Source organism: Carcharhinus amblyrhynchos, chromosome 17, assembly GCF_965287045.1.
Source record: "Carcharhinus amblyrhynchos chromosome 17, sCarAmb.v2.hapA, whole genome shotgun sequence".
Lineage (NCBI taxonomy): Eukaryota > Metazoa > Chordata > Chondrichthyes > Carcharhiniformes > Carcharhinidae > Carcharhinus > Carcharhinus amblyrhynchos.
In genome coordinates, this window is record NC_137340.1 from 56,530,263 (window position 1) to 56,554,875 (window position 24,613).

Here is a 24,613-nt window from a genome sequence, read left to right on the forward strand (position 1 = left end):
CCAAAGCCTGTCCACTATCTACAATGCACAAATCAACAGTGTAGTGCGTTACTGTTCACTTGCCTGAATGAGGAACCTGCAACAGCACTCAAGAAGCTTGACAGCAACCTGCTTGATTGCTACCCCTTCCACAAACATTCACTGGGGATGTGATAGCTTAGTGGTATTACCACTAGACTGTTAATCCAGAAACTCAGCTAATGTTCTGGGGACATGGGTTCAAATCCTGCCATGATAGATGGTGGAATTTGAATTCGATAAAAATAGTTGGAATTAAGAGTCTGATGATGACCGTGAAACCATTGTCAATTGTCAGAAAAACCCATCTAGTTCACTAATGTCCTTTTGGGAAGGAAGTCTTCCGTCCTTACCTGGCCTGGCCACCATGTGATGTGGTTGACACACAGCAATGTGGTTGATTCTCAACTGCCCTCTGAAGTGACCTAGCAAGCCACTCAGTTATATTAATCGCTAGAAAGAAATAGAACCAGATGATCCATCTGACATCGAGCTAAGCTCTGGAAAAGGCACCAGCAAAACAAACAGCCCTATCGATCCTCCTTATTTACATCTAGGGGCTAGTGCCAAAATTGGGAGAGTTGTCTCAGACTAGTCAAGCAACAGCCTGACATAGTCATTCCCACAGAATTATATCTTACAGATAACACCTCAAACATCACCGTTGCCATCCATGGATGTGTCCTGTCCCGTCAGCAGGACAGACCCAGCAAGTGTGGCGGCACAGTGGCATACAGTCAGAAAGGAGTTGCCTTGGGAGTCCTCAACATCAATTCAAGACCCCATGAAGTTTCATGGTTTCAGGTTAAACACGGGCAAGGAAACCAGTTCCTGGTTATCATGTACAGTCCTCTTTTGGCTGATGAATCAGTGCCCCTCCATGTTGAACAACACTTGGGGGAAGCACTGAGACTGGCAAGGGTGCAAAATGTACTCTGGATGGGGGATTTCAGTTTCCACCACCAAGAGTTGCTTGGCAGCAGCATCACCGATTGAGCTGGTCGGGTCCTAAAGAACATTACTGCTAGACTGGGTCTGCAGCAGGTGGTGAGGGAGCCAACAAGAGCAAATGACATATTTGACCTCATCCTCACCAATCTGCCGGCTGCAGATGCATCTGTCCATGACAATATTGGTAAGAGTGACCATTGCACAGTTCTTGTTGAGATAAAAGTCCCGCCTTCACATTGAGAATAAACTCCATCGTGTTGTGTGGCACTATCACCCGGCTAAATGGGACAGACTTTGAACAATTCTAGCAACTCAAGACTGGGCATCCATGAGACGCTGTGGGCCGTCAACAGCAGCAGAATTGTCCTCCAGCATAATCTGTAACCTAATGTACTGGCGTATCCCCCCCATTCAACCGTTACCATCAAGCCAGGGGATCAACCCTGATTCAATGGAGAGTGTAGGAGGGCATGCCAGGAGCAGCACCAGGCATACTTAAAAATGGGGTGTCAACTGGTGATGCTACCAAACAGGGCCACGTGCATGCCAAACAGTATAAACAGCAAATGATAGACAGAGCAAAGTGATCTCAGTTGTGAATGGTGGTGGACAATTAACTAGAGGAGGTTCCATGAATAACTCCATCCTTGATGATGGAAGAACCCTAGTACATCAATGCAAAAAATAAGACTGAAGCACTCGCAGTCACCTTCACCCAGAAGTGCCAAGTAGATGATCCAGTGGTCCCCAGCACCACAGATGCCAGCCTCCAGCCAACTTGATTCAGTCTACATGATATCAAGAAATGGATGGAGGCACTGGATACTGCAAAGGCACTGGGCCCTGATAACATTCTGGCAATATCGCTGAAGACTTGTGCTCCAGAACCTGCCGTTCCCCTAGTCAAGTTCTTCCAGTACAAAAATTGCCCGGGTGTGTCCTGTAGACAAAAAGCAAGACAAAGCCAACCCATCCAATCAGTCTACTCTCGATCATCGGTAAAGTGATAGAAGGGGTCATCGATAACACTATCAAGCAGCAACTGCTTAGCAATAACCTGCTCAGTGACGCCCAATTTGGGTTTCACCAGGGTCACTCAGCTCCTGACCTCATTACAGTTTTGGTTCAAACATGGACAACAGAATTGAATTCCAGAGGTAAGGTGAGAGTGACAGCTGTTGACATCAAGGCAGCATTCGACCGAGTGTGGCATCAAGGAATCCTTGCAGAACTGGTCCGATGAGTATCAGGAGGCAAACTCTGCTGGTTGGAGTCATACCTGCCACATTAGGAAGATGGTTGTGGTTGTGCAGGGTCACTCATCTCAACTTCAGGACATTTTTGCAGGAGTCCCTCAGGGGAGTGTCTGAGGCCCAACCATCTTCAGCTGCTTCATCAGTGACCTTCCCTACTTCATAAGATCAGAAGTGGGGATGTTCATCGATGACTGCACAATGTTCAGCACCATTCGCAACTCCTCAGATACTGAAGCAGTCCATGTTCAAATGCAACAAGATCTGGACAATATCCAGGTTTGGGCTGATAACTGGCAAGTAACATTTGTGTCACACAGCTGGCAGGCAATGATCATCTCCAATAAGAGACACTCTAACCACCGCCCCTTGACATTCAATGGTGCCACCATCACTGAATGTCCCCTACTGTCAACATCCTTGAGGTTACCATTGACCAGAAACTCAACTGACAGCGGAATCGTTGTGGGTAGAGATTAGGAACAGCAAAGGGAGGAAGACGCTGGTGGGTGTCGTCTATAGGCCCCCGAATAATGATCTGGAGGCGGGGCGGGCTGTTAACGCGCAAATAAGTGCAGCGTGCAGGAATGGGACGGCCGTAGTTATGGGGGATTTCAATCTACATATAGATTGGTCGACCCATGTTGGACGCGGTGGGCTCGAGGAGGAGTTCTTGGAATGCTGCCGGGATAGTTTCCTGGAACAGTGTGTGTTGGAGCCGACGAGGGAGCGAGCTATCTTGGATCTGGTGTTATGTAATGAGGCAGGTAGAATTAGGGACCTTGCGGTGAAGGAACCTCTTGGGGAGAGTGATCATTGTATGGTGGAGTTTCTGGTGCAGATGGAGGAGGAGAAAGTGGGTTCCCGGACACGCGTCCTTTGTTTGAACAGAGGGGAGTATGGTAGGATGAGAGAAGAATTGGCGAATGTGGACTGGGGGAGCGCGTTGGAAGGTAGGTCTGCTGAGGAGCAGTGGAGGATCTTTAAGGAGATCTTTCATGGTGCTCAGCAGAAATTTATTCCGATGGTCAAAAAGGACCGTAGGAGGAGAGGTAATAAGCCGTGGATAACGAAGGAGGTGAAGGAAAGTGTTAAATTAAAAGTGGAGGCGTTTAGAGTAGCTAAGAGTAGTGGGCGAGAAGAGGATTGGGAGAGGTTTAAATGTCAACAAAGATTGACAAAGAAGATGATAAAGAAGGGTAGGAGAAACTATGAAGCTGGGCTTGCGCTTAATATAAAAAAGGATAGCAAGAGTTTTTATAAATATATAAAAAGGAAGAGGCTAGCTAGGGTGAACGTTGGTCCCTTAGAGGATGAGAAGGGGGACTTAGTGGTAGGGGATGGGGGTAGGGTGTTAGCGTGGATAGAGGATTGGTTGTCAAATAGGAGGCAGAGAGTGGGGGTCAATGGGTGCTATTCGGATTGGCGGTTGGTGACTAGTGGGGTGCCCCAGGGTCGGTGCTGGGGCCTCAGCTATTTACCATTTATATAGATGATCTGGAGGAGGGAACCGAGTGCAGGGTGTCGAAATTTGCTGATGACACCAAGATTGGGGGAAAGGCAAATTGTGCGGAGGGTGTGGAGAGTCTGCAGAAGGATCTAGATAGGCTGGGCGAATGGGCCAGGAAATGGCAAATGGAATTTAATGTTGGCAAGTGTGAGGTGGTCCACTTTGGTAGGAAGAATGGTAGGAAGGACTATTACTTACGTGGCGAAAAACTGCAGCAGGCGACGGTGCAGAGGGACCTCGGGGTCCTTGTGCATGAGTCGCAAAAACCCAGCTTGCAGGTGCAGCAGGTGGTCAGGAAGGCGAATGGGATGCTGGCCTTCATAGCGAGGGGGATTGAATATAAAAGTAGGGAGGTCTTGCTGCAGCTGTATAGGGCATTGGTGAGGCCGCAGCTGGAGTACTGTGTGCAGTTTTGGGCGCCGCACCTGCGCAAGGATATTTTGGCCCTGGAGGGAGTGCAGAGGAGGTTTACTAGGCTGATACCGGAGTTGAGGGGATTGAGCTATGAGGAGAGGCTGAATAAACTAGGCTTGTACTCGTTAGAGTTTAGAAGAATGAGGGGAGATCTCATTGAGACGTATAAGATGATGAATGGGATGGATAGGATAGAGGTGGAGAGACTCTTCCCGCTCAAAAAAGACAGTAGGACTAGGGGGCACAGCCTCAAGATAAAGGGGAGGCGGTTTAGAACGGAGTTGAGGAGGAACTTCTTCACTCAAAGGGTGGTGAATCTCTGGAATTCTCTGCCCGTTGAAGTGGTGGAGGCTGCCTCGCTAAATATTTTTAAGAAGCGGGTTGATGGGTTCTTGATAAGAGAGGGGATTAAGGGTTATGGGGAGAGGGCGGGAAAGTGGAACTGAGCCACGACAGATCAGCCATGATCTTATTGAATGGCGGGGCAGGCTCGAAGGGCTAGATGGCCTACTCCTGCTCCTATTTCTTATGTTCTTATGTTCTTATGTTCTTATATGGCTGAGGTCCTGAATAACTTTTTTGTTTCTGTCTTCACGGAGGAGGACGTGAATAATTTGCCGGGTGTTAGCGATGGAAAGGTGGTAGGACTGGAGGGTCTTAATGACATTACTGTTACTAGAGAGGAGGTGCTCGACAGACTGGAGGGACTGATTGTGGACAAGTCGCCAGGACCGGATGGAATGCATCTGAGGGTTCTGAAAGAAATGGCGGAGGTGATAGTGGATGCCTTGGTGGTTATTTTCCAGACGTCGCTGGATTCCGGGGAAGTGCCGGAAGATTGGAAAACGGCTAATGTTACGCCGTTGTTTAAGAAGGGTGCCAGGCAAAAGGCAGGGAATTATAGGCCTGTTAGTTTAACGTCTGTTGTAGGTAAAATGTTAGAATCCGTCATCAAGGAGGAAATAACGAGGCAGACGCAGCACGGTTTCGTTAAAAGGAAGTCGTGTCTGACAAATTTACCGGAGTTCTACGAGGATGTATCTAGGCGGTGGATAGAGGAGAGCCGGTGGATGTGGTCTTTCTGGATTTTCAGAAGGTGTTTGACAAGGTACCTCACAGGAGGTTATTGCAGAAGGTCAGGGGACATGGAGTTGGGGGTAGGGTGTTAGCGTGGATAGAGGATTGGTTGTCAAATAGGAGGCAGAGAGTCGGGGTTAATGGGTGCTATTCGGATTGGCGGATGGTGACTTGTGGAGTGCCTCAGGAGTCGGTGCTGGGGCCTCAGCTATTTACCATTTATATAGATGATCTGGAGGAGGGAACCGAGTGTAGGGTGTCGAAATTTGCTGATGACACCAAGATTGGAAGAAAGGCAAATTGTGCGGAGGGTGTGGAGAGTCTACAGAAGGATCTAGATAGGCTGGGCGAATGGGCCAGGAAATGGCAAATGGAATTTAATGTTGGCAAGTGCGAGGTGGTCCACTTTGGTAGGAATAATGGTAGGAAAGATTATTACTTACGTGGCGAAAAACTGCAGCAGGCGACAGTGCAGAGGGACCTTGGGGTCCTTGTGCATGAGTCACAAAAACCCAGCTTGCAGGTGCAGCAGGTGGTCAGGAAGGCGAATGGGATGCTGGCCTTCATAGCGAGGGGGATTGAATATAAAAGTAGGGAGGTCTTGCTGCGGCTGTATAGGGCATTGGTGAGGCCGCAGCTGGAGTACTGTGTGCAGTTTTGGGCGCCGTACTTACACAAGGATATTTTGGCCTTGGAGGGAGTGCAGAGGAGGTTTACTAGGCTGATGCCGGAGTTGAGGGGGTTGAGCTATGAGGAGAGGCTGAGTAAATTAGGCTTGTACTTGTTAGAGTTTAGAAGAATGAGGGGAGATCTCATTGAGACGTATAAGATGATGAATGGGATGGATAGGATAGAGGTGGAGAGACTCTTCCCGCTGAGAAAGGATAGTAGGACTAGGGGGCACAGCCTCAAGATAAAGGGGGGGGCGGTTTAGAACGGAGTTGAGGAGGAACTTCTTCACTCAAAGGGTGGTGAATCTCTGGAGTTCTTTGCCCGTTGAAGTGGTGGAGGCTACCTCGCTAAATATTTTTTAAGACGCGGGTTGATGGGTTTTTGATAAGACAGGGGATTAAGGGTTATGGGGAGAGGGCGGGAATGTGGAACTGAGCCACGACAGATCAGCCATGATCTTATTGAATGGCGGGGCAGGCTCAAAGGGCTAGATGGCCTACTCCTGCTCCTATTTCTTATGTTCTTATAAACCACAGAGAGCAGGTCAGATGCAGATATCAAAGTCGTTCATGTCCAAATGCAGCAAGACCAGCATTGGGCTGACATTTGCACCACACAAGTATCATCAGGCAGTGACCACCTCCAACAAGAGAGGATCTAACCATTGTGCCCTGACATTCAATGGCATTACCATCACTGAATTGCCCACTGTCAATAGCCTGGGGTTATCATTGACCAGAAACTGAATTGGACTAGCCAAATGAATACCGTGGCTACCAGAGCAGGTCAGAGGCTAGGAATCTTGCAGCAAGTAACTCACCAACTGACCCGTCAAAGGCCACCCTGTCTACCATCTACAAGCCACAAGCCAGGAATGTATTGGAATACTGTTGACTTACGATTTTATCCTTTGTGAGATTTCGCACAATTGGAATTTCCGCAAATAGCGGAACTTTACTGTATATCCCCTTTTAGCCTCCTTATCTCCTCTTCACAACTTACTTTCCTGTCTTTGTGTCATATTGTTTAAAATTGATGACTTGACGTGTGATGAAAGGCCATTGACCAGAAACATTAACTCCCTGCCTGCCTGCACAGATTCTGTCTGACGTAATAGGGCAGCATGGTGGCACAGTGGTTAGCACTGCTGCGTCACAGTGCCAATGTCCTGGGTTCAATTTGGCCTCTGTCTGTGTGGAGTTTGCATGTTCTCCCCATGTCTGCGTGGGTTTCCTCCGAGTGCTCCAGTTTCCTCCCGCAGTCCAAAGATGTGCAGGTTAGGTTGATTGGCCTTGCTAAATTGCCCCTTAGTGTCGGGTGATTAGCAGGGTAAACGCATGGGGTTACAGGGATAAGGCCTGGGTGGGATTGTTGTTAATGCAGACTTGATGGGCTGAATGGCTTCCTTCTGCACTGTAGGGATTCTATTATTATTATTATTATTCTCCTTCTATGATAATGAATATTTCCAGAATTTTGTGTTCTTATTTCAGATTTCCAGCATCCACAGTATTTTGCTTTGTGTGTTGTGGTTGTGTGGGGAAGGTTTCTTTGTGCTTCTTGACAGTGTGATCTATGCAACTTTTCTAAGGATCCTGTTTTTGAATTCCAATTCTATGGAGCCTATTCCTTTAAGACCAACTGATAGTCTAATATCTATAACATCCTCTCTGTACAGATGTTGATGGACCTACTGTGTATTTTTACCATTTTCAGCCTTATGGGTTTTTTTTTAAATTTCTGTTTTATAGAAGTACAGTCCACCACCCACAGAAAGAACAGTGAGTAAACACAAGAAATAGGAGCAGCAGTAGGCCACCTAGCCCTTCGAGCCTGCCCAGCCATTCAGTAAGATCATGGCTGATCTGAAAGTGGTTCAGTTCCACTTACTCGCCTGCTCCCCATAACCCTTAATTCCCTTATTGATCAGAAATCTATCTACCTGTGACTCAAACATATTCAATGAGGTAGCCTCCACCGCTTCACTGGGCAGAAAATTCCAGAGATTCAGTACCCTCTGAGAGAAGTTCCTCCTCAACTCTGTTCTAAACGTTTGATAAGGTTCACCATGGAAGGCTTCTGCAGAAAATGCAGATGTATGGGATTGAGGGTGATTTAGGTAATTGGATCAGGAATTGGCTGGCGGATAGGAGACAGAGGGTGGTGGTTGATGGTAAGTATTCGTCATGGAGTTCAGTTAACGAGTGGTGTGCCTCAGGGATCTGTTTTGGGGCCACTGCTGTTTGTAATTTTTATAAATGATCTGGATGAGGGTATAGTTGGGTGGATTAGTAAATTTGCTGATGACACCAAAGTTGGAGGTGTGGTAAATAGTGAGGAAGGGTGTCTTAGTTTACAGGGAGACTTGGACAAGTTGCAGAGTTGGGCCGAGAGGTGGCGGATGGAGTTTAATGTGGAAAAGTGAGAGGTAATTCACTTTGGCAGGAATAACAGATGTGTAGAGTATAGGGCTAACGGTAGGACTCTGAATAGTGTGGATGAACAGAGGGATCTAGGTGTATGTGTACATAGATCCCTGAAAGTTGGGAATCAAGTAGATAGGGTTGTTAGGAAGGCATACGGTGTCTTGGCGTTTATTGGTAGGGGGATTGAATTTAGGAGCCGCAGCGTCATGTTGCAACTGTACAAAACTCTGGTGCGGCCGCACTTGGAGTTTTGTGTGCAGTTCTGGTCCCCACATTATAGGAAGGATGTGGAGGCATTGGAGAGGGTGCAGAGGAGGTTTACCAGGATGTTGCCTGGTATGGAGGGGAGGTCCTATGAGGAGAGACTGAGGGATTTGAGGTTGTTTTCGTTAGAAAGAAGGCGGCTACGAGGGGACCTTATTGAAACATATAAGATGATTAGAGGTTTAGATAGGGTGGACAGTGATAGCCTTTTTCCTCGGATGGAGAATGCTAGCACGAGGGGGCATAGCTTTAAGTTAAGGGGCGGTAGTTATAGGACGGATGTCAGGGGTAGGTTCTTTACCCAGAGGGTGGTGAGGGATTGGAATGCCCTGCCTGCTGCAGTTGTAAATGCGCCTAGTTTGGGGGCATTTAAGAGATCCGTGGATAGGTTTATGGATGGAAAGGGTTTGGTTTAGGTTAGAGGGTCATTGCTTTTTAACTGGTCGGCACAACATCGTGGGCCGAAGGGCCTGTTCTGCGCTGTAATGTTCTATGTCCTAAACTGACTCCCCCTTATTTTGAGGCTGTGTCCTCTAGTTCTTGTTTCCTTTCTAAGTGGAAAGAATCTCTTTGCCTCTATCCCATCTAGGCCCTTCATTATCTTATGTCTCTAAGATCACCCCTTAGCCTTCTAAACACCAATGAGTACAGGCCCAATCTACTCAATCTCTCCTCATAAGCTAACCCCCTCATCTCCAGTATCAACCTGGTGAACCTTCTCTGTACTCCCTCCAAGGCCAATATATCCTTTCGCAAATAAGGGGACCAAAATTGCACACAGTACTGTAGTTGTGACGTCACCAGTACCTTGTACAGTTGCAGCAAGACCTCGCTGCTTTTGTACTCCATCCCCCTTGCAATAAAGGACAACATTCCATTCGCCTTCTTGATCACCTGCGGCACCTGCAGACTGAGTTTTTGCGATTCATGCACAAGGCCCCCCAGGTCCCTCTGCACAGTAGCATGTTGTAATTTTTCACCATTTAAATAATAGTCCATTTTACTATTATTCCTTGCAAAGTGGATAACCTCACACTTGCCAACGTTATACTCCATCTGCCGGATCCTCGCCCACTCACTCAGCCTATCCAAATCTCTGCAGACTTTCCGCATCCTCTACGCAATTTGCTTTCCCACTCATCATTGTGTCATCAGCAAACATTGTTACCCTACACTCAATCCCCTCCTCCAGATCATAAAGCACTCCAGGGTTGGGAAGGGTCGAAGGTTGGGCTTTATGACTGGTGTCTGTAGGGTGACATCAGCATTCACAACTCTCTGAAGACTCTCATTCAAATAAATTGCAGACTTCACTGAATAGATCATTTTAAATCTGTTAAAAATCACAAGTATTGTTAGAATGGATATCAAGGCATCAGCACTAAAATACCACCACACTTTTTGGCATGCTTGCCTTCATCAATTGAGGCATTGAGTATAAAGATTGGCGGGTCATGCTGCAAGGCCTCATTTAGAATATTGTGTACAATTCTGGTTGCCACAATACCAGAAGGATGTGAATGCTTTGAAGGGGGTACAGAAGAGGTTTACCAGGCTGTTGCTTGGTCTGGAGGGTATTAGCTATGAGGAGAAGTTGGATAAACTCAGTTTGTTCTCACTGGAACGATGGAGGTTGAGGGGTGACCTGATTGAGGTTTACAAGATTGAGTGGTGTGGACAGATGCTCTTTCCTCAGGTAGAAAAGTCAAATACTAGGGGACATAGGTTTAAGGTGCATGGGGAAACATTTAGAGGAGATGTGCAAGGCAAATTTTTTACACACAGGGCGATGAATGCCTGGAACGTGCTACATGAGGAGGTGGTGGGAGCAGGAACGATAGCAGCATTTAAGGGACAACTAGACGAATACGTGAATAGGATGGGAATGGAAGGATACGGATTCCATAAGTGCATACAGTTTTAGTTTAGGCAGGCATCATGATTGGCACAGGCTTGGAAGGTTGAAGGGCCTGTTCCTGTGCTGTACTTTTCTTCATTCTTTGTTCTCACAACACTTGCATTTGTTTTGGTAACTTGAACTGAGAAAAAAGAGTTAGATTTTGTATATGCAATTCAGGATGTCCCATGGCATTATACAGCAATCAGGTATTACTGAAGTGTGCTCAGTTTTGAAATGTAGAGATTGCAGTGCAGTATTTGTTTCACTAATGTTGGTTATGGGTAAAAATTGGCTAGATTAGTGTGAAAATTCTCCTGCTCCTTTTCAGGATAGTCCATGAGATTTTTTTTACATTGGTTAGCATCTCATCCAAAAGGCAGTGTAGGTGTAGTGAGTTAGAAACCACACATGCCCTCCATGACGGCTCTGACATTTTGAGTGTTGCATGTGTTTTTATGTTATAAATAAATTGATTTGAGAAACTGACACAAGACTGAGACCCGGTGTATTGGATGTAGGAAGTTTAAAAATGGTAAAGTGATGAGGTAAATCTGGAAGTAATAAGTAGGCACCACCACATGCGGGCTTAAAATAAATATTGGAACCAGAAGGAGAAGATCTGAACTGGAAAATCCAAATCATTGGCAAGAATCGGAATGAGTAATGAGCTTCCTCTGCAGCATCCTCACACTGAACAACTCCACCTTGAAGCAGTGCTCCAGAGAAATCATCACCATAGAACATAGAACATAGAACACTACAGCACAAACAGGCCCTTCGGCCCACAAGTTGCGCCGACCACATCACCTACCAACCTACAGACCTATCTATAACCCTCAATCTCATTAAACCCCATATACTCATCCAGAAGTCTTTTAAAAGACCCCAGCGAGTTCGCCTCCACCACCACTGACGGCAGCCGATTCCATTCACTCACCACCCTCTGAGTGAAAAACTTACCCCTAACATCACTTCTGAACCTCCCTCCCCGCACCTTAAATCTGTGTCCTCTCGTAGCGACCATTTCAAACCGGGGAAATAGCCTCTGAGAGTCCACCCTATCTATTCCTCTCAACATTTTGTAAACTTCTATCAGGTCGCCTCTCAACCTTCGTCTCTCCAGGGAAAAGAGTCCCAGCTCCCTCAACCTAACTTCATAAGGCATGCCTCCCAGTCCAGGCAACATCCTTGTAAATCTCCTCTGCACCCTTTCAATAGCTTCTACATCTTTCCTATAGTGAGGCGACCAGAACTGCGCACAATACTCCAAATGAGGCCTGACAAGGGTCTTATAAAGTTCCAGCATTACCTCCCGACTCCTAAACTCAATCCCTCGATTAATGAAGGCCAGTACACCATACGCCTTCTTGACCACCTCCTCCACCTGCGAGGCCGATTTAAGAGTCCTGTGGACCCGGACCCCAAGATCCTTCTGCTCCTCAACACCACTCAGACTTCTGCCCTTAATAGTGTACTCGTTCATCCCGTTGGTTCTGCCAAAATGGACGACAACACATTTATCCGCGTTGAAGTCCATCTGCCACTTCTCCGCCCAGTCCTGCATCCTATCTATGTCCTGCTGCAACTTTTGCCATCCTTCCAGATCATCCACAACACCACCGACCTTCGTGTCATCAGCGAACTTACTTACCCATCCCTCCACTTCCTCATCCAGGTCATTTATGAAAATGACAAACAACAAGGGTCCCAGAACAGATCCTTGAGGCACTCCGCTGGTGACTGACCTCCATTCAGAAAAAGCCCCATCCAGAACCACTCTCTGCCTTCTGCAGGCAAGCCAGTTCTGGATCCACAAGGCCAAAGGCCCTTGGATCCCATGCCCTCTCACCTTCTCAAGAAGTCTTGCATGGGGGACCTTATCAAACGCCTTGCTGAAGTCCATGTACACTACGTCCACGGCACTTCCTTCGTCAATGTGTTCAGTCACATTATCGAAGAACTCAACTAGGCTTGTAAGGCACGACCTGCCCTTGACAAATCCATGCTGACTATTCCTGATCATGTCAAACCTCTCCAAATGTTCGTAAATCTTGTCCCTCAGAAGCCTCTCCATCAGCTTACCAACCACTGAGGTCAGACTCACCGGTCGGTAATTTCCCGGGCTATCTCTGTTCCCTTTCTTAAAAATAGGAACTACATCCGCAATCCTCCAATCCTCTGGAACCTCTCCCGTCTCCATTGACGACGCAAAGATCATCGCCAGGGGCTCTGCAATCTCTTCCCTCGCCTCCCACAGTATCCTGGGGTACATCCCATCTGGTCCCGGCGACTTATCTACCTTGATAGAATTCAAAAGTTCCAACACATCCTCCTCCTTAATATTCACGTACTCAATCCTTTCCATCTGCTGCAAATCCATAACAAAATCTCCCAGATCGGCTTCCACCGTGAATACTGAGGCGAAGTACTCGTTAAGCACCTCCGCCATTTCTTCTGGTTCCACACAAACCTTTCCCCCCTCACCTTTTATCGGTCCTATCCCTTCTCTTCTTATCCTTTTACCTTTCACATATTTATAGAAGGCCTTGGGATTCTCCTTAATCTTACTCGCCAAGGTCTTCTCATGACCCCTTCTGGCTCTCCTAATTTCCCTTTTAAGTTCCCTCCTACAGTCCTTATACTCCTCAAGATCTTTAACATCTCCTAATTCCCTGAACCTCTTGTACACCTTCCTTTTCTTCCTGACTAGGTTCAACACATCCTTTGTGCACCACGGTTCCCTCGACCCACCAAACCCCCCTCGTCTCATCGGAACGTTGTCATTCAGAGCTCTAGACACACATTCCTTGAATATCTGCCACCTTCCTTCGGTACTTTTCCCTAAGAACGCCTCCTTCCATCTTTAACCAAATTTTACTGCCTGCTTAAAATGACCATAGTGTATGTGTACATGTATTGAAATGATTGTAGGTCCAGCATGTAATCTAATTTGGAGCGATTAGCATAAATGCTGCCAGTCACGGTGACCCTTCTGTTCCTCAGAACCTGAAGAAATAAAATAACCCATTTATAAGGCTACCAGAAATCTCATTTTGAAGAATGCAGACTGTTCCACACATTTCTGCCAATGTTCCCAACAAGTTAGCACAGAGTGGATTGGCAGAGGAGAGCAATCAGGAGCTGGAGTGAGGTTCAGACATCGAAACTAGGACCAGGATTAGGTCATTCAGCCCATTGAGCTTGCTTCACCATTCATTATGATCGTGGCTGATCCTCTATGTCAAGGCTATATTCCTGCTTTCTCCCCACATCCCTTGATGTCATTAAAATAAAAAAACTATATCCTTGGATATATTCAGAGACTTGGCCTCCATACAATGCATACAAAGTGAGAAACTAGAGGGTTGGGAAATCTTTAAAGGCCAACAGAAACCATGGAAAAAGCTATGAAGAAAAGTAACATGGATGGTGAGTAAACTAGCTCAGAACGTAAAAACAGATGGCAAAAGATTCTACAAATATTTAAAAAGAAAGAGTGGTTAAGGTAAACATTGATCCTTCCAAGGATGAGAAAGGGGATGTAATAACTGGAAATAAGGAAATGACTGAGGCATTGAACAGGTATTTTGCGTCAGTCTTGATAGTGGAAAGCTCAAATAACATGCCAAAAATTGGTAACAGGAAAGCTATGGCAGTTAAGGAACGATTATTATTAGGTATACATGGAGAGGTAGTAAATTGGATTAGACACTGGCTCAGTGGAAGACGCCAGAGAGTGGTTGTGGAGGATTGCTTCTCTGAGTGGACGCCTGTGACAAGTGGTGTGCCACAGAGATCAGTATTAGATCCATTGTTATTTGTCATCTATATCAATGATCTGGATGATAATGTGGTAAATTGGATCAGCAAATTTGCTGATGATACAAAAATTGGAGGTGTAGTGGACAGTGAGGAAGGATTCAAAACTTGCAGAGGGATTTGTACCAACCAGAAAAATGGCAAATGGAATTTAATGCAGACAAGTGTGAGGTATTGCACTTTGGAAGGACAAACCAAAGTAGATCGTACAGGGTAAATGGTAGGACTCTGAAGAGTGCGGTTAAACAGAGAGATCTGGGAATGTAGGTACAGAATTCCCTAAAAGTGAGGTCACAGGTGGATAGGGTCGTGAAGAGTGCTTTTGATACATTGGTCTTTATAAATCGGAATATCGAGTATAAAAGTTGGAGTGTTATGGTAAGGTTATATAAGGCATTGGTGAGGCTGAATTTGGAGTATTGTGTACAGTTTTGGTCACCTAGTTACAGGAAGGATGTAAATAAGATTGAAAGAGTGCAGAGAAGGTTCACAAGGATGTTGCTGGGACTTGAGAAGCTGAGTTACAGAGAGAGATTGAATAGGTTAGGACTTTATTCCCTGGAACGTAGTAGAATGAGGGGAGATTTGCTAGAGGTGTATAAGATTTTGATGGGTATAGATAGTGAATGCAAGCTGGCTTTTTCCACTGAGGCTAGGGGAGAAAAAAAAACTAGAGGGCATGGGTTAAAGGTGAAAGGAAAAAAGTTTAAAGGGAATATTGGGGGGCGAGTGTTGAATGAGTTGCTGGATAAAGTGGTAAATGCGGGGTCACTTTTAACATTTAAGAAAAACTTGGACAGGTTCATGGATGAGAGGGGTGTGGAGGGATGTGGCCCAAGTGCAGGACAGTGGGACTAGGCAAAAAATGGTTCAGCACAGACAAAGGCCAAAAGGCCTGTTTCTGAGCTGTAATGTTCTATGGTTCTGTTATCACTAAAGAAGCAGTGTTAGGTAAGCTAACGGGCTAAAGGTAAACAAGTCTGGCCCTGACAGAATGCATCTCTGGGTACAAGAGGAGAAATAGCAAATGCACTGGTGATAATTTAACAAAATTTGCTGGATTCCTGTACAGGGCACTGGTGAGGCTGCAGCTGGAGTACTGTGTGCAGTTTTGGTCGCCGCACTTACGCAAGGATATTTTGGCCTTGGAGGGAGTGCAGAGGAGGTTTACTAGGCTGATACCAGAGTTGAGGGGGTTGAACTATGAGAGGCTGAATAAACTAGGCTTGTACTCGTTAGAGTTTAGAAGAATGAGGGGAGATCTCATTGAGACATATAAGATGATGAATAGGGTGGATAAGATAGCGGTGGAGAGGCTCTTCCCGCTCAGAAAGGACAGTAGGACTAGAGGGCACAGCCTCAAGGTAAAGGGGGGGAGCGGTTTAGAACGGAGTTGAGGAGGAACTTCTTCACTCAAAGGGTGGTGAATCTCTGGAATTCTCTGCCCGTTGAAGTGGTGGAGGCTGCCTCGCTAAATATATTTAAGACCCGGATTGATAGGTTTTTGATAGGCAAGGGGATTAAGGGTTATGGGGAGAGGGTGGGAACGTGGAACTGAGACGCGACAGATCAGCCATGATCTTATTGAATGGCGGGGCAGGCTCGAAGGGCTAGATGGCCTACTCCTGCTCCTATTTCTTATGTTCTTATGTTCTTATTCTGGGGTAGATTGGAAAATGGCAAATATGCCGCCACTGTTTAAAAAAGGCAGTAAACAAAAAGTGGGTAACTATAGGCTCAACTTCTGTAGTAGGGAAAATGCTTGAATCTGTCGTCAAGAAAGAAATAGCAAGACAGATGACATGAAGATGAGTGGTAGAATGAAGTATGCAGAGAACACTAAACAATTGCAAAAGGATATTGGAAGAATAGGCTGGGCAATCAGGACCTGGCTCAAGGGATGCAGGAACCAGATCCAAAAGGCAAAAAGGAGTACGAAACTGATGTGTGTGTGGACTTGAAGATTGGAAGCCAAAGAGGAGAACAGAGCCCTAACAGCTGGAGAAAAGAGCAATAGGAGATGGCAGTTCAGGAGCTGAAGAGTAAACATGACCAGTGAGGAGCAGGGGACTGCAAAGCAGATACAGGGAGCTTATCTGGGAAGTTGTGGGAGTCCAGAATAGGTAGAAAAGAGACTCCTACGTCAGGACAAGTGAGTGAATGAGTTATTACCATCCAGATAACTTGTGTACAAAGCAATCTGTCAGTCCACATTTTACCCTCAATCTCTGGATATATATAGGACTGTGAGTTGTATGTGGAAATCACGCAGAGAGCTTGATCTTAAGCTATTTATTTTACTTTTAAATACTATAATATCTGAAATTGAAAATTTAAGTGTGAAATGCCTGGATTTGTGTTGGAAAGGTTAACTAGAAGCTTAGGTTATCATTGCCTGTGTCTTTTCAGGCACAGGCCTTGTTTTGTACCTGCTATATTGATGTACCGTTTCTGCATGTTTCGGCTGTATCAGTGTGTAGAGGTGGTTGAGTGCACTCATTAATGATTCAAATTCCTGCCCCATGTGCATGTGTCGTTACTGGGAGAATGAGTACAGAAGGCCATCTGATCCTGGTGTAATACACACCCAGTCTGATATACTTTATGGGTTGGGAGGGGCAGATTATTCTGGTAAATTACTGATATCTCAAATATTGGGAGCTGCCTATTTGAGATGACTGGTCCCTCCTTGCTGCTAAAAAAGGGAGAAAATGCTGTCTGATTAAAGTTGATATGAAATCATCTGCTAACCTGTGTAAAACTGAAAAATACTGCGCTGTGCAATTGAAGAAATCATTTCAGTGAGCGTGTGATAGACAGCAGTTGGGAGTAGAAATGTAGAAACATAGGAACTAGAAGCAGGAGTAGGCTCTTAGAGCCTGTTCCACCATTCATTATGGATCATGGCTGATCATTGAATTCAATAACCTGACCCCCACCCCCATATCCTTTGATCCCTTTAGCCCCAAGAGCTACATCTAATTTCTTCTTGAAATCAGAAAACATAAGACCATAAGAAATAGGAGCAGGAATAGGCCGTCTAGCCGTTCGAGCCTGCCCCACCATTCAATAAGATCATGGCTGATCTGAAGTGGATCAGTTCCACTTTCCTGCTTTCTCCCCATAACCGTTAATTCCCTTGTCTGTCAGAAATCTATCTACCCGTGACTTAAATATATTCAATGAGGTAGCCTCCACCACTTTAATGGGCAGAGACTTCTAGAGATTCACCACCCTTTGAGTGAAGAAGTTCCTCCTCAACTCCGTTCTAAACTGCGCCCCCCCCCCCCCCTCCCCTTATTTTGAGGCTGTGCCCTCTAGTTCTGTTTTCCTTTCTAAGCAGAAAGAATCTCTCTACCTCTACCCTATCTAGTCCCTTCATTATCTTGTAAGTCTCTATAAGAGTCCCCTTAGCCTTCTAAACTCTAGCGAGTACAGGCCCAGTCTATTTAATCTCTCCTCATAAGCTAATCCCCTCATCTCCAGTATCCATAAAACGTTTTGGCCTCAACTGCATTATAGTGAATTCCACACATTCACCACCCTCTGGGTGAAGAAATTTTTCTTCACCTCAATTTGAAAAGGTTTACTATCCTCAAACTATAACCCCTAGTTTTGGACCCCCCCACCAATGCGAACATTCTTTCTGAACTTACCCTGTCTAATCATGTTCGAATTTTATAAGTTTCTATGAGATCGCCTCTCACTTTTCTAAACTCCACCTAATATAATGCTAACTGACTTAGTATCTCCTTGTATGACAGATCTGCCATCCCAGGAATCAGCCTGGCAAACCTTCGCTATACTACCTCTATAACAAGAACATCCTTCCTCAGATAAGGACACCAAAACTGCACACAATACTCCAGGTGGGGCCTCACCAATGCCCTATACAATTGCAATAAAATATCTCTATCCCTACACACAAATCCTCTCGTTATGAAGGCCAACACACTACTTGCCTTCTTTACTGCCTGCTGTACCTGCATGCTTACTTTCAGTGACTGAGGCACAAGGGCTCCAAGGTCTCGTTGAGTATCCGCCATTCTCAATTTACATCAATTCAAACAATAGTCTGCTTTCCTATTATTGCTACCAAAGTGGATAACCTCACATTTATCCACAATATACTGCAAATGCCTTGCACATGACCACACACTCAGCCTGTCCAAATCATGCTGAATCATCTCTGTATCCTCCTCACAGCTCACCCTCCCATCCAACTTTGTATTATCTGCAAATTTGGATATAATACATTCAATTCCCTCTTCTAAATCATTAATATATAATGTGAACAGTTGGGATCCTGGTGCAGATCCCTGCTGCACCCCACTAATCACTGACTGCCAATCAGAAAAAGACTCATTTATGCCAATTCTTTGTTTCCTATCTGCTAACCAGCTTTCTATCTATCTCAAGACATCACCTGCAATCCCATGTGCTTTAACTTTACATCGTATTCTGTTATAGAACATAGAACATTACAGCACAGAACAGGCCCTTCGGCCCACGATGTTGCGCCGACCAGTTACAAAAACAATGACCCACTAGCCTATACCAATCCCTTTTCGTCCATAAACCTATCCAGAGATCTCTTAAACGCCCCCAAACTAGACGCATTTACAACTGCAGCAGGCAGGGCATTCCAATCCCTCACCACCCGCTGGGTAAAGAACCTACCCCTGACATCCGTCCTGTAGCTACCCCCCCTTAACCTTGTCGAAAGCCTTCTGAAAGTCTAAATAAACCACATCCACTGGCTGTCCTCAGTCAACTCTACGAGTTGCATTCTCAAAAAATGATTAAAATAGAGATCCTGCAGGGTGGGGATAGAAACGAGAGTGGAGAAATTCATTTTTTAACCCTGTTCCATTCCCATTGCGTAAATCTGCAAAGCTTTACACCAGTGATGTTGGGCTATTTTTGAAAAATTAAGGGCACAATCTTGCAAAAAAAATTCTAAGTGATGAATGAGTGAAAAAACAGGAGAGAATTGTGCTGGTTTTTTGGGCAAGCTGCAAGTGATATTCTTATGGCACTTAGTACAAATGTGCCAGGATGTGATGGCTTGCTGGGGAAACCACCTGCTGAACTCTTGGGGTGCCATTGTGCAGGCACCCTGACCCCAATCTCCCAGAGACCTGCCCCCTTCCCAAACCACCCCCCCACCCCTGCAACAACCCCCAGACATCAGACGTGCTCCCCACCGATCGCCCCAGACTGCAGAGTTCCATCCCCACCAATCACCTCAGTCTGCAGACTTTTCCCGGCCAATTGCCTATGTCTGTAGACTCTTCCCCCTTCCCCCAATGCTCTCCCCTGCTGCGAAGCTTCCTCCCTCCCACCCCAAGCACCCATCTAGTGTCAGAATAGAAGAATTCCATCCTAAGTATTTATTTAGCTCTTCTGCCATTTTCTTATTACCCATTATAAATTCTGAAGACTTGTGCTCCAGAACCAGTCACACCCCTAGCCAAGAAAGACTACAAAAACAATGGAGAGGAAGATCAAAGGGAAAAGCATATTTAAAGAGGAATTGAAGATGAGGGTTGGATATGAACTCTTGATAAACAAAGTCTGTGCTGGAGACAGTTATCATAGGGCAGAGAAGCCTGTGTCAGGTTTCCCCTGGAGCAGCAGGACATTATGTGGTAACGTTATTGGAATTTTTATAGATTAGAACATCTAAAAGGACTTTTGCCATCATAAGGGGGTTTAGCTCTATTTAAGATTCAACATTTTAGGATGTGTTTGTCAAAGTATTGTTAACTGTGTAAAGGTGTTTTTGTGTCTTCAAGTCTTTATTAATTTAATAAATGTTTAAATTTAATATTTAAAACCTTTCCCAAGTATAGTGAGTTCCACATTGTCACCACTTTCAGTTTTTCCTAAATTCCCAATTGGATACATTAGCTTTGTTAAAGGTCATCTGGAGTCGAAACGTCAGCTCTTTTCTCTCCTTACAGATGCTGCCAGACCTGCTGAGATTTTCCAATGGTTTCTCTTTTGGATATATTTGTAATCTTTATAATTATGGTCGCTAGTTCAGTTTGCCTACGAGAAATGGTACTTTTTCCACGTCAACTCTGTCAAACCCTTTCAAATCTTCAAGACCTCAATCAGTTCACCTCAACTTTCCCTTCTGTTGTGGAAAGAGCCGCAGTCTGCTCGACCTTTCCTGATGATTAAAAAGCTCTTGATTCTGGATTATTCTAATAAACCTTTTTTGTATCTTCTCCAATGCCTCTATATCCTTTTTGTAATGTGGATTCTGGAACTGTTCACAGTACTTTGGCTGTTGTCTAAATTAAGTTTGATACAACTTTACTATAAAATTCCTGCTTTACAATTTGCCCTGTAAAAGTGAAGCCAGGTGCTTTGTTTCTTTTGTGCGGCATCATTAATCTGTGTCACTATGTTTAGTGAATTGTGCATCTAAATCCTCGCACCTCTGTGTTCCTCTATCCCATTTAGACACTTATTTTCTAAACAGTATGTGGTTTCTTATTCTTCCTACTAAAATATACTACTTCGCAATTATCTGAAATAAATTTAATTTGCTAATTACACATCCATACCATGTGATTTTCCATATTGATAACATTTCCCAGTTTGGTGTCATCCGTAAATTTTGAAAATGTCTTTCTGACTCCCAAATTCATATTGTTTATGTAAATTGTAAGCAGCAGTGATCCCAGCACCAGTCTTTGTGGAACAGCACTTCCTACCATTGGTTAATCAGAGTAACAGCCATAAACCTGTATTTCCTTCTTTCCTCACCCAGAGGATGGTGAGTATGTGAAATTCACTATCACAGAATGTAGTGAGGCCAAAGTGTTGTGTGATTTCAAGAAGCAATTAGATATAGCTCTTGGGGCTAAAGGGATCAAGGGATATGGGGAGGACGTGGGATCAGCGTTTTGGATTTGATGATCAGCCATGATCGTAATAAATGATGGAGCAGACTTGAAGGCCTGAATGGTTTTGTATGTTTATTTCTATGTTTATTTTGTTGGTTTTAGCCTATTTGCTTTCCACTCTGATACTTGTCCACACATTCTATTATCTGGTACCATATTGAAGGCTTTTTGAAAATCCGCATATATTACCTCTCGTATAACCCTTATTCACTCAATCTGTTAATTCAAAGAACACTTTGTTTTGAAATCTGCATTGACTATTGCATTTGCTATCTCCAGTCTGTTCTAGTTTAACAATCCATCTCTTAGATTGGCTCTAAGATGTTGTAAGTTTGCAATTTCATTCTCTGAGCAAATAAACAGTTGTTGCACAACTTTTGAGAACTTTTGTATGCGTGTAATACATACACAGGCACACATATATATAACATATGTGTATGATTTTGTTACACTGTTTTGTTCTTAATATTACACTCATTACATGAATGTACATTTGGTGCCAGCACTATCTAACAATGTGCTTACTTCTAAACACAGGCGCAGAATAAACAAACAGGAATTCTTGCTGCAGCAAAGGTGATTGAAACAAAGAGTGAGGAAGAGTTGGAAGATTATATTGTGGAAATTGATATCCTGGCATCATGTGATCACCATCATATTGTCAAGCTGCTTGACGCATTTTACTATGAAAACAAGCTGTGGGTAAGAGGCATTCCTCCCATCATTAATAACAATGCTTTTGTTAAACATGAACTTTCCATCTCTGGGTCTTGGATCTTGGATGTCATTTTCCATCTCATTTGAAGGGCAGTACTTCATATATCTCATCCACTCAAAGTGCCTTGTCAACTTTCAGTACTGACAGTCTATTCAACACTTCTTCCTCATAACAGTTTGGTCCCCTTATTTGAGGAAAGATGTAGTGGCATTGAAGGCAGCTCAGAGGAAGTGCACTACATTGATTCCAAAGACGAGGGATTGATCCGTTTAGGTCTATACTCTGAATTTGGAAAAATGAGGGGAGATCAAATTGAGGTATGCAAGATGATAAAAGATATGAATAAAGTAGATGTGGAGCAGATGCTTCCTCCTGTGGGACACTTTGGACGAGAGGTCATAGTCTTAGGATGAGGGTAGCAAGCTCAAAACAGAGTTGAGGAGAACCTACTAATTCCAAAACATTGTGAATTCTGTGGAATCCGCAACCCCAAAGTATGGTGGATGCTGGGACAGTGAGTAAATAAACTGAGGGCTGCCTCACAGCTCCAGGGGCACGGGTTCGATTCCCGGCTTAGGTCACTGCACATTTGCACATTCTCCTTTATGTGTGCGTATGTTTCCTCCGGGTGCTCTGGTTTTCTCCCACAGTCCAAAAGATTTGCTGATTAGGTGCATTGTCCAAGCTAAATTCACCCTCAGCATACCTCAACAAGCACTGGAATGTGGCCATTTGGGGACTTTCACAGTAACTTCTTTGCAGTATGAATGTAAGCCTACCTGTGATTAATAAATAAACGAAATTTAAGGAGGAGTTGGACAGATTTTTAATTGGTAATGGGTTTATGGGGAGAAGGCAGGTAAATGGGGAAGGGGAGCATATCAGCTATGATCAAATGGCGGAGCAGACTCAGTGGGCCACATAGCCTAATGCTGCTCCTATATCTGATGAACTTATCAATTTTGAACCCTTCTAGGCACAGAGTTTCCTTATCTGTCACCATGTGCTGGAGAACACCTATTTCCTTAGTAAAGATGAATGCAAAGTACTCATTTAATACCTGAGCCATTCCCCAACCTCTGTGTCTTTTTAGGTTCCTAATTGGCCCTATTCTTCTTTTACTTTTTATATGCCTATGGGAAGAACCTTAGAATTCATCGTTTTGTTGGCTGCCAGTTTTTTCTCATTATCCCTCTTCACTTTCCTCATGTGTTTTTTCACCTTCTGGGATTAGTTGTCTTTGCTTCCCTTTCAAGTACCATCTCTGTTTTGAAGGTAGCCCATTGTTCATCTGCACTTTATCCCGCTAGCATTTTGTTCCACTCTAACCAGCCCAGCTTCATTGAAGTAGGCTTTCCCCCGGTTAATTATTTTTACTTTCAATTGTCTATTGTCTTTTTTCTATCATCATCCTAAACCTTACTGTGCGATCAGAGAATCACAGTGCAGAAGAGGTCCTTACAAAGAACAAAATCAGCCCGGGAAACAGGCCCTTCGGCCCAACGAGCCCGCGCCGCCATCTCAACACCACCAGCCCCCCTCTTCCCCCCATGACCCCTGTCTAATGTTTTATGGCCATCCAGATTGAGGGAAACTGATTTAGGGACAATTTATTCCTGCCAATCAGCCTAACAGCACATCTTTGGGGTGTGGGAGGAAACCGGAGCACCCGGAGAAAACCCACGCAAGCACAGGGAGAATGTGCAAACTCCCACAGACACCGGCCCAAATCCATGTGTCTGCACAGCAATCAGCGATAGTCACTGAGCTGTCGTCTTGCCCAGTATCTTGTCCAGTTTAGGCACACACTAACAACATGAAGCACTAGGCCAATCCTGAACAACCAAGAGCAGCCCCAGTACGACCCATCGTATGTATGCCCCTCGTTGGACACGAGGTAGACCGACTTAAAACCTGTGAATGAAAAGAGAAAAACATTATTATCATATCATACCCATTTACATTACCAGGGACGCCCCAATGCTAATGACCCTTATTTAAAACAATCTCCTATATCCACCCATCTCCAATCCAGTCATGTGCCTGTCTAAGTTACTCTTAAATGACTCTAGCATGTTTGCCTCCACCACCTTACTTGGCAGAGCATTCCATACTCCCACTACCCTCTGTGTGAAAAACCTCCCTCTAATATCTGTGTTGTACCTCTCCCCCCTCACCTTAAGTCCATGGCCCCTTGTCCTACGTGTCTCTATCATAGGAAATAGCTTACCTCTGTTTACTCTATACCCTTCATAATCTTATATACCTCTATTAGATTCCCCCCTCAGTTGGCGTCTTTCAAGGGAAAAGAGCCCCAATTTCTTCAATCTTTCCTCATACCCCAGTCCTTCCATACCAGGCAACATCCTGGTAAACCTCCTCTGCACTCTCTCCAGAGTCTCCACGTCCTTCCGGTAGTAAGGCGACCAGAACTGGACGCAGTACTCCAAATGCGGCCTAACCAACGTTCTGTACAACTGCAACATTAGACTCCAGCTCTTATATTCTATACCCCTTCCTATAAAGGTTAACATACCATAGGCTTTCTTCACCACACTCTCCACTTGCACTGCCTCCTTCAAAGACTTGTGCACTTGCACCCCCAGGTCTCGCTGCGATTCTGTACTCCTTACGGGCTTACCCTTTACCATATACCTCCCCGCTACATTAT

The 24,613-nt window shown here is 44.9% G+C and overlaps 1 protein-coding gene across 3 annotated transcripts in view; it reads left to right on the forward strand.

Moving 5' to 3' along the window:
• The window catches only part of slka (STE20-like kinase a), a 167,332-nt gene that overhangs the window by 46,750 nt on the left and 95,969 nt on the right, over positions 1 to 24,613 (forward strand). For all 3 annotated transcript variants that reach the window (XM_080206005.1, XM_080206006.1, XM_080206008.1), the window contains one exon: positions 21,762 to 21,926. In XM_080206005.1, coding sequence (XP_080062131.1) covers positions 21,762 to 21,926 — 165 coding nt within the window. The remainder of the gene's footprint in view (positions 1 to 21,761; positions 21,927 to 24,613) is intronic.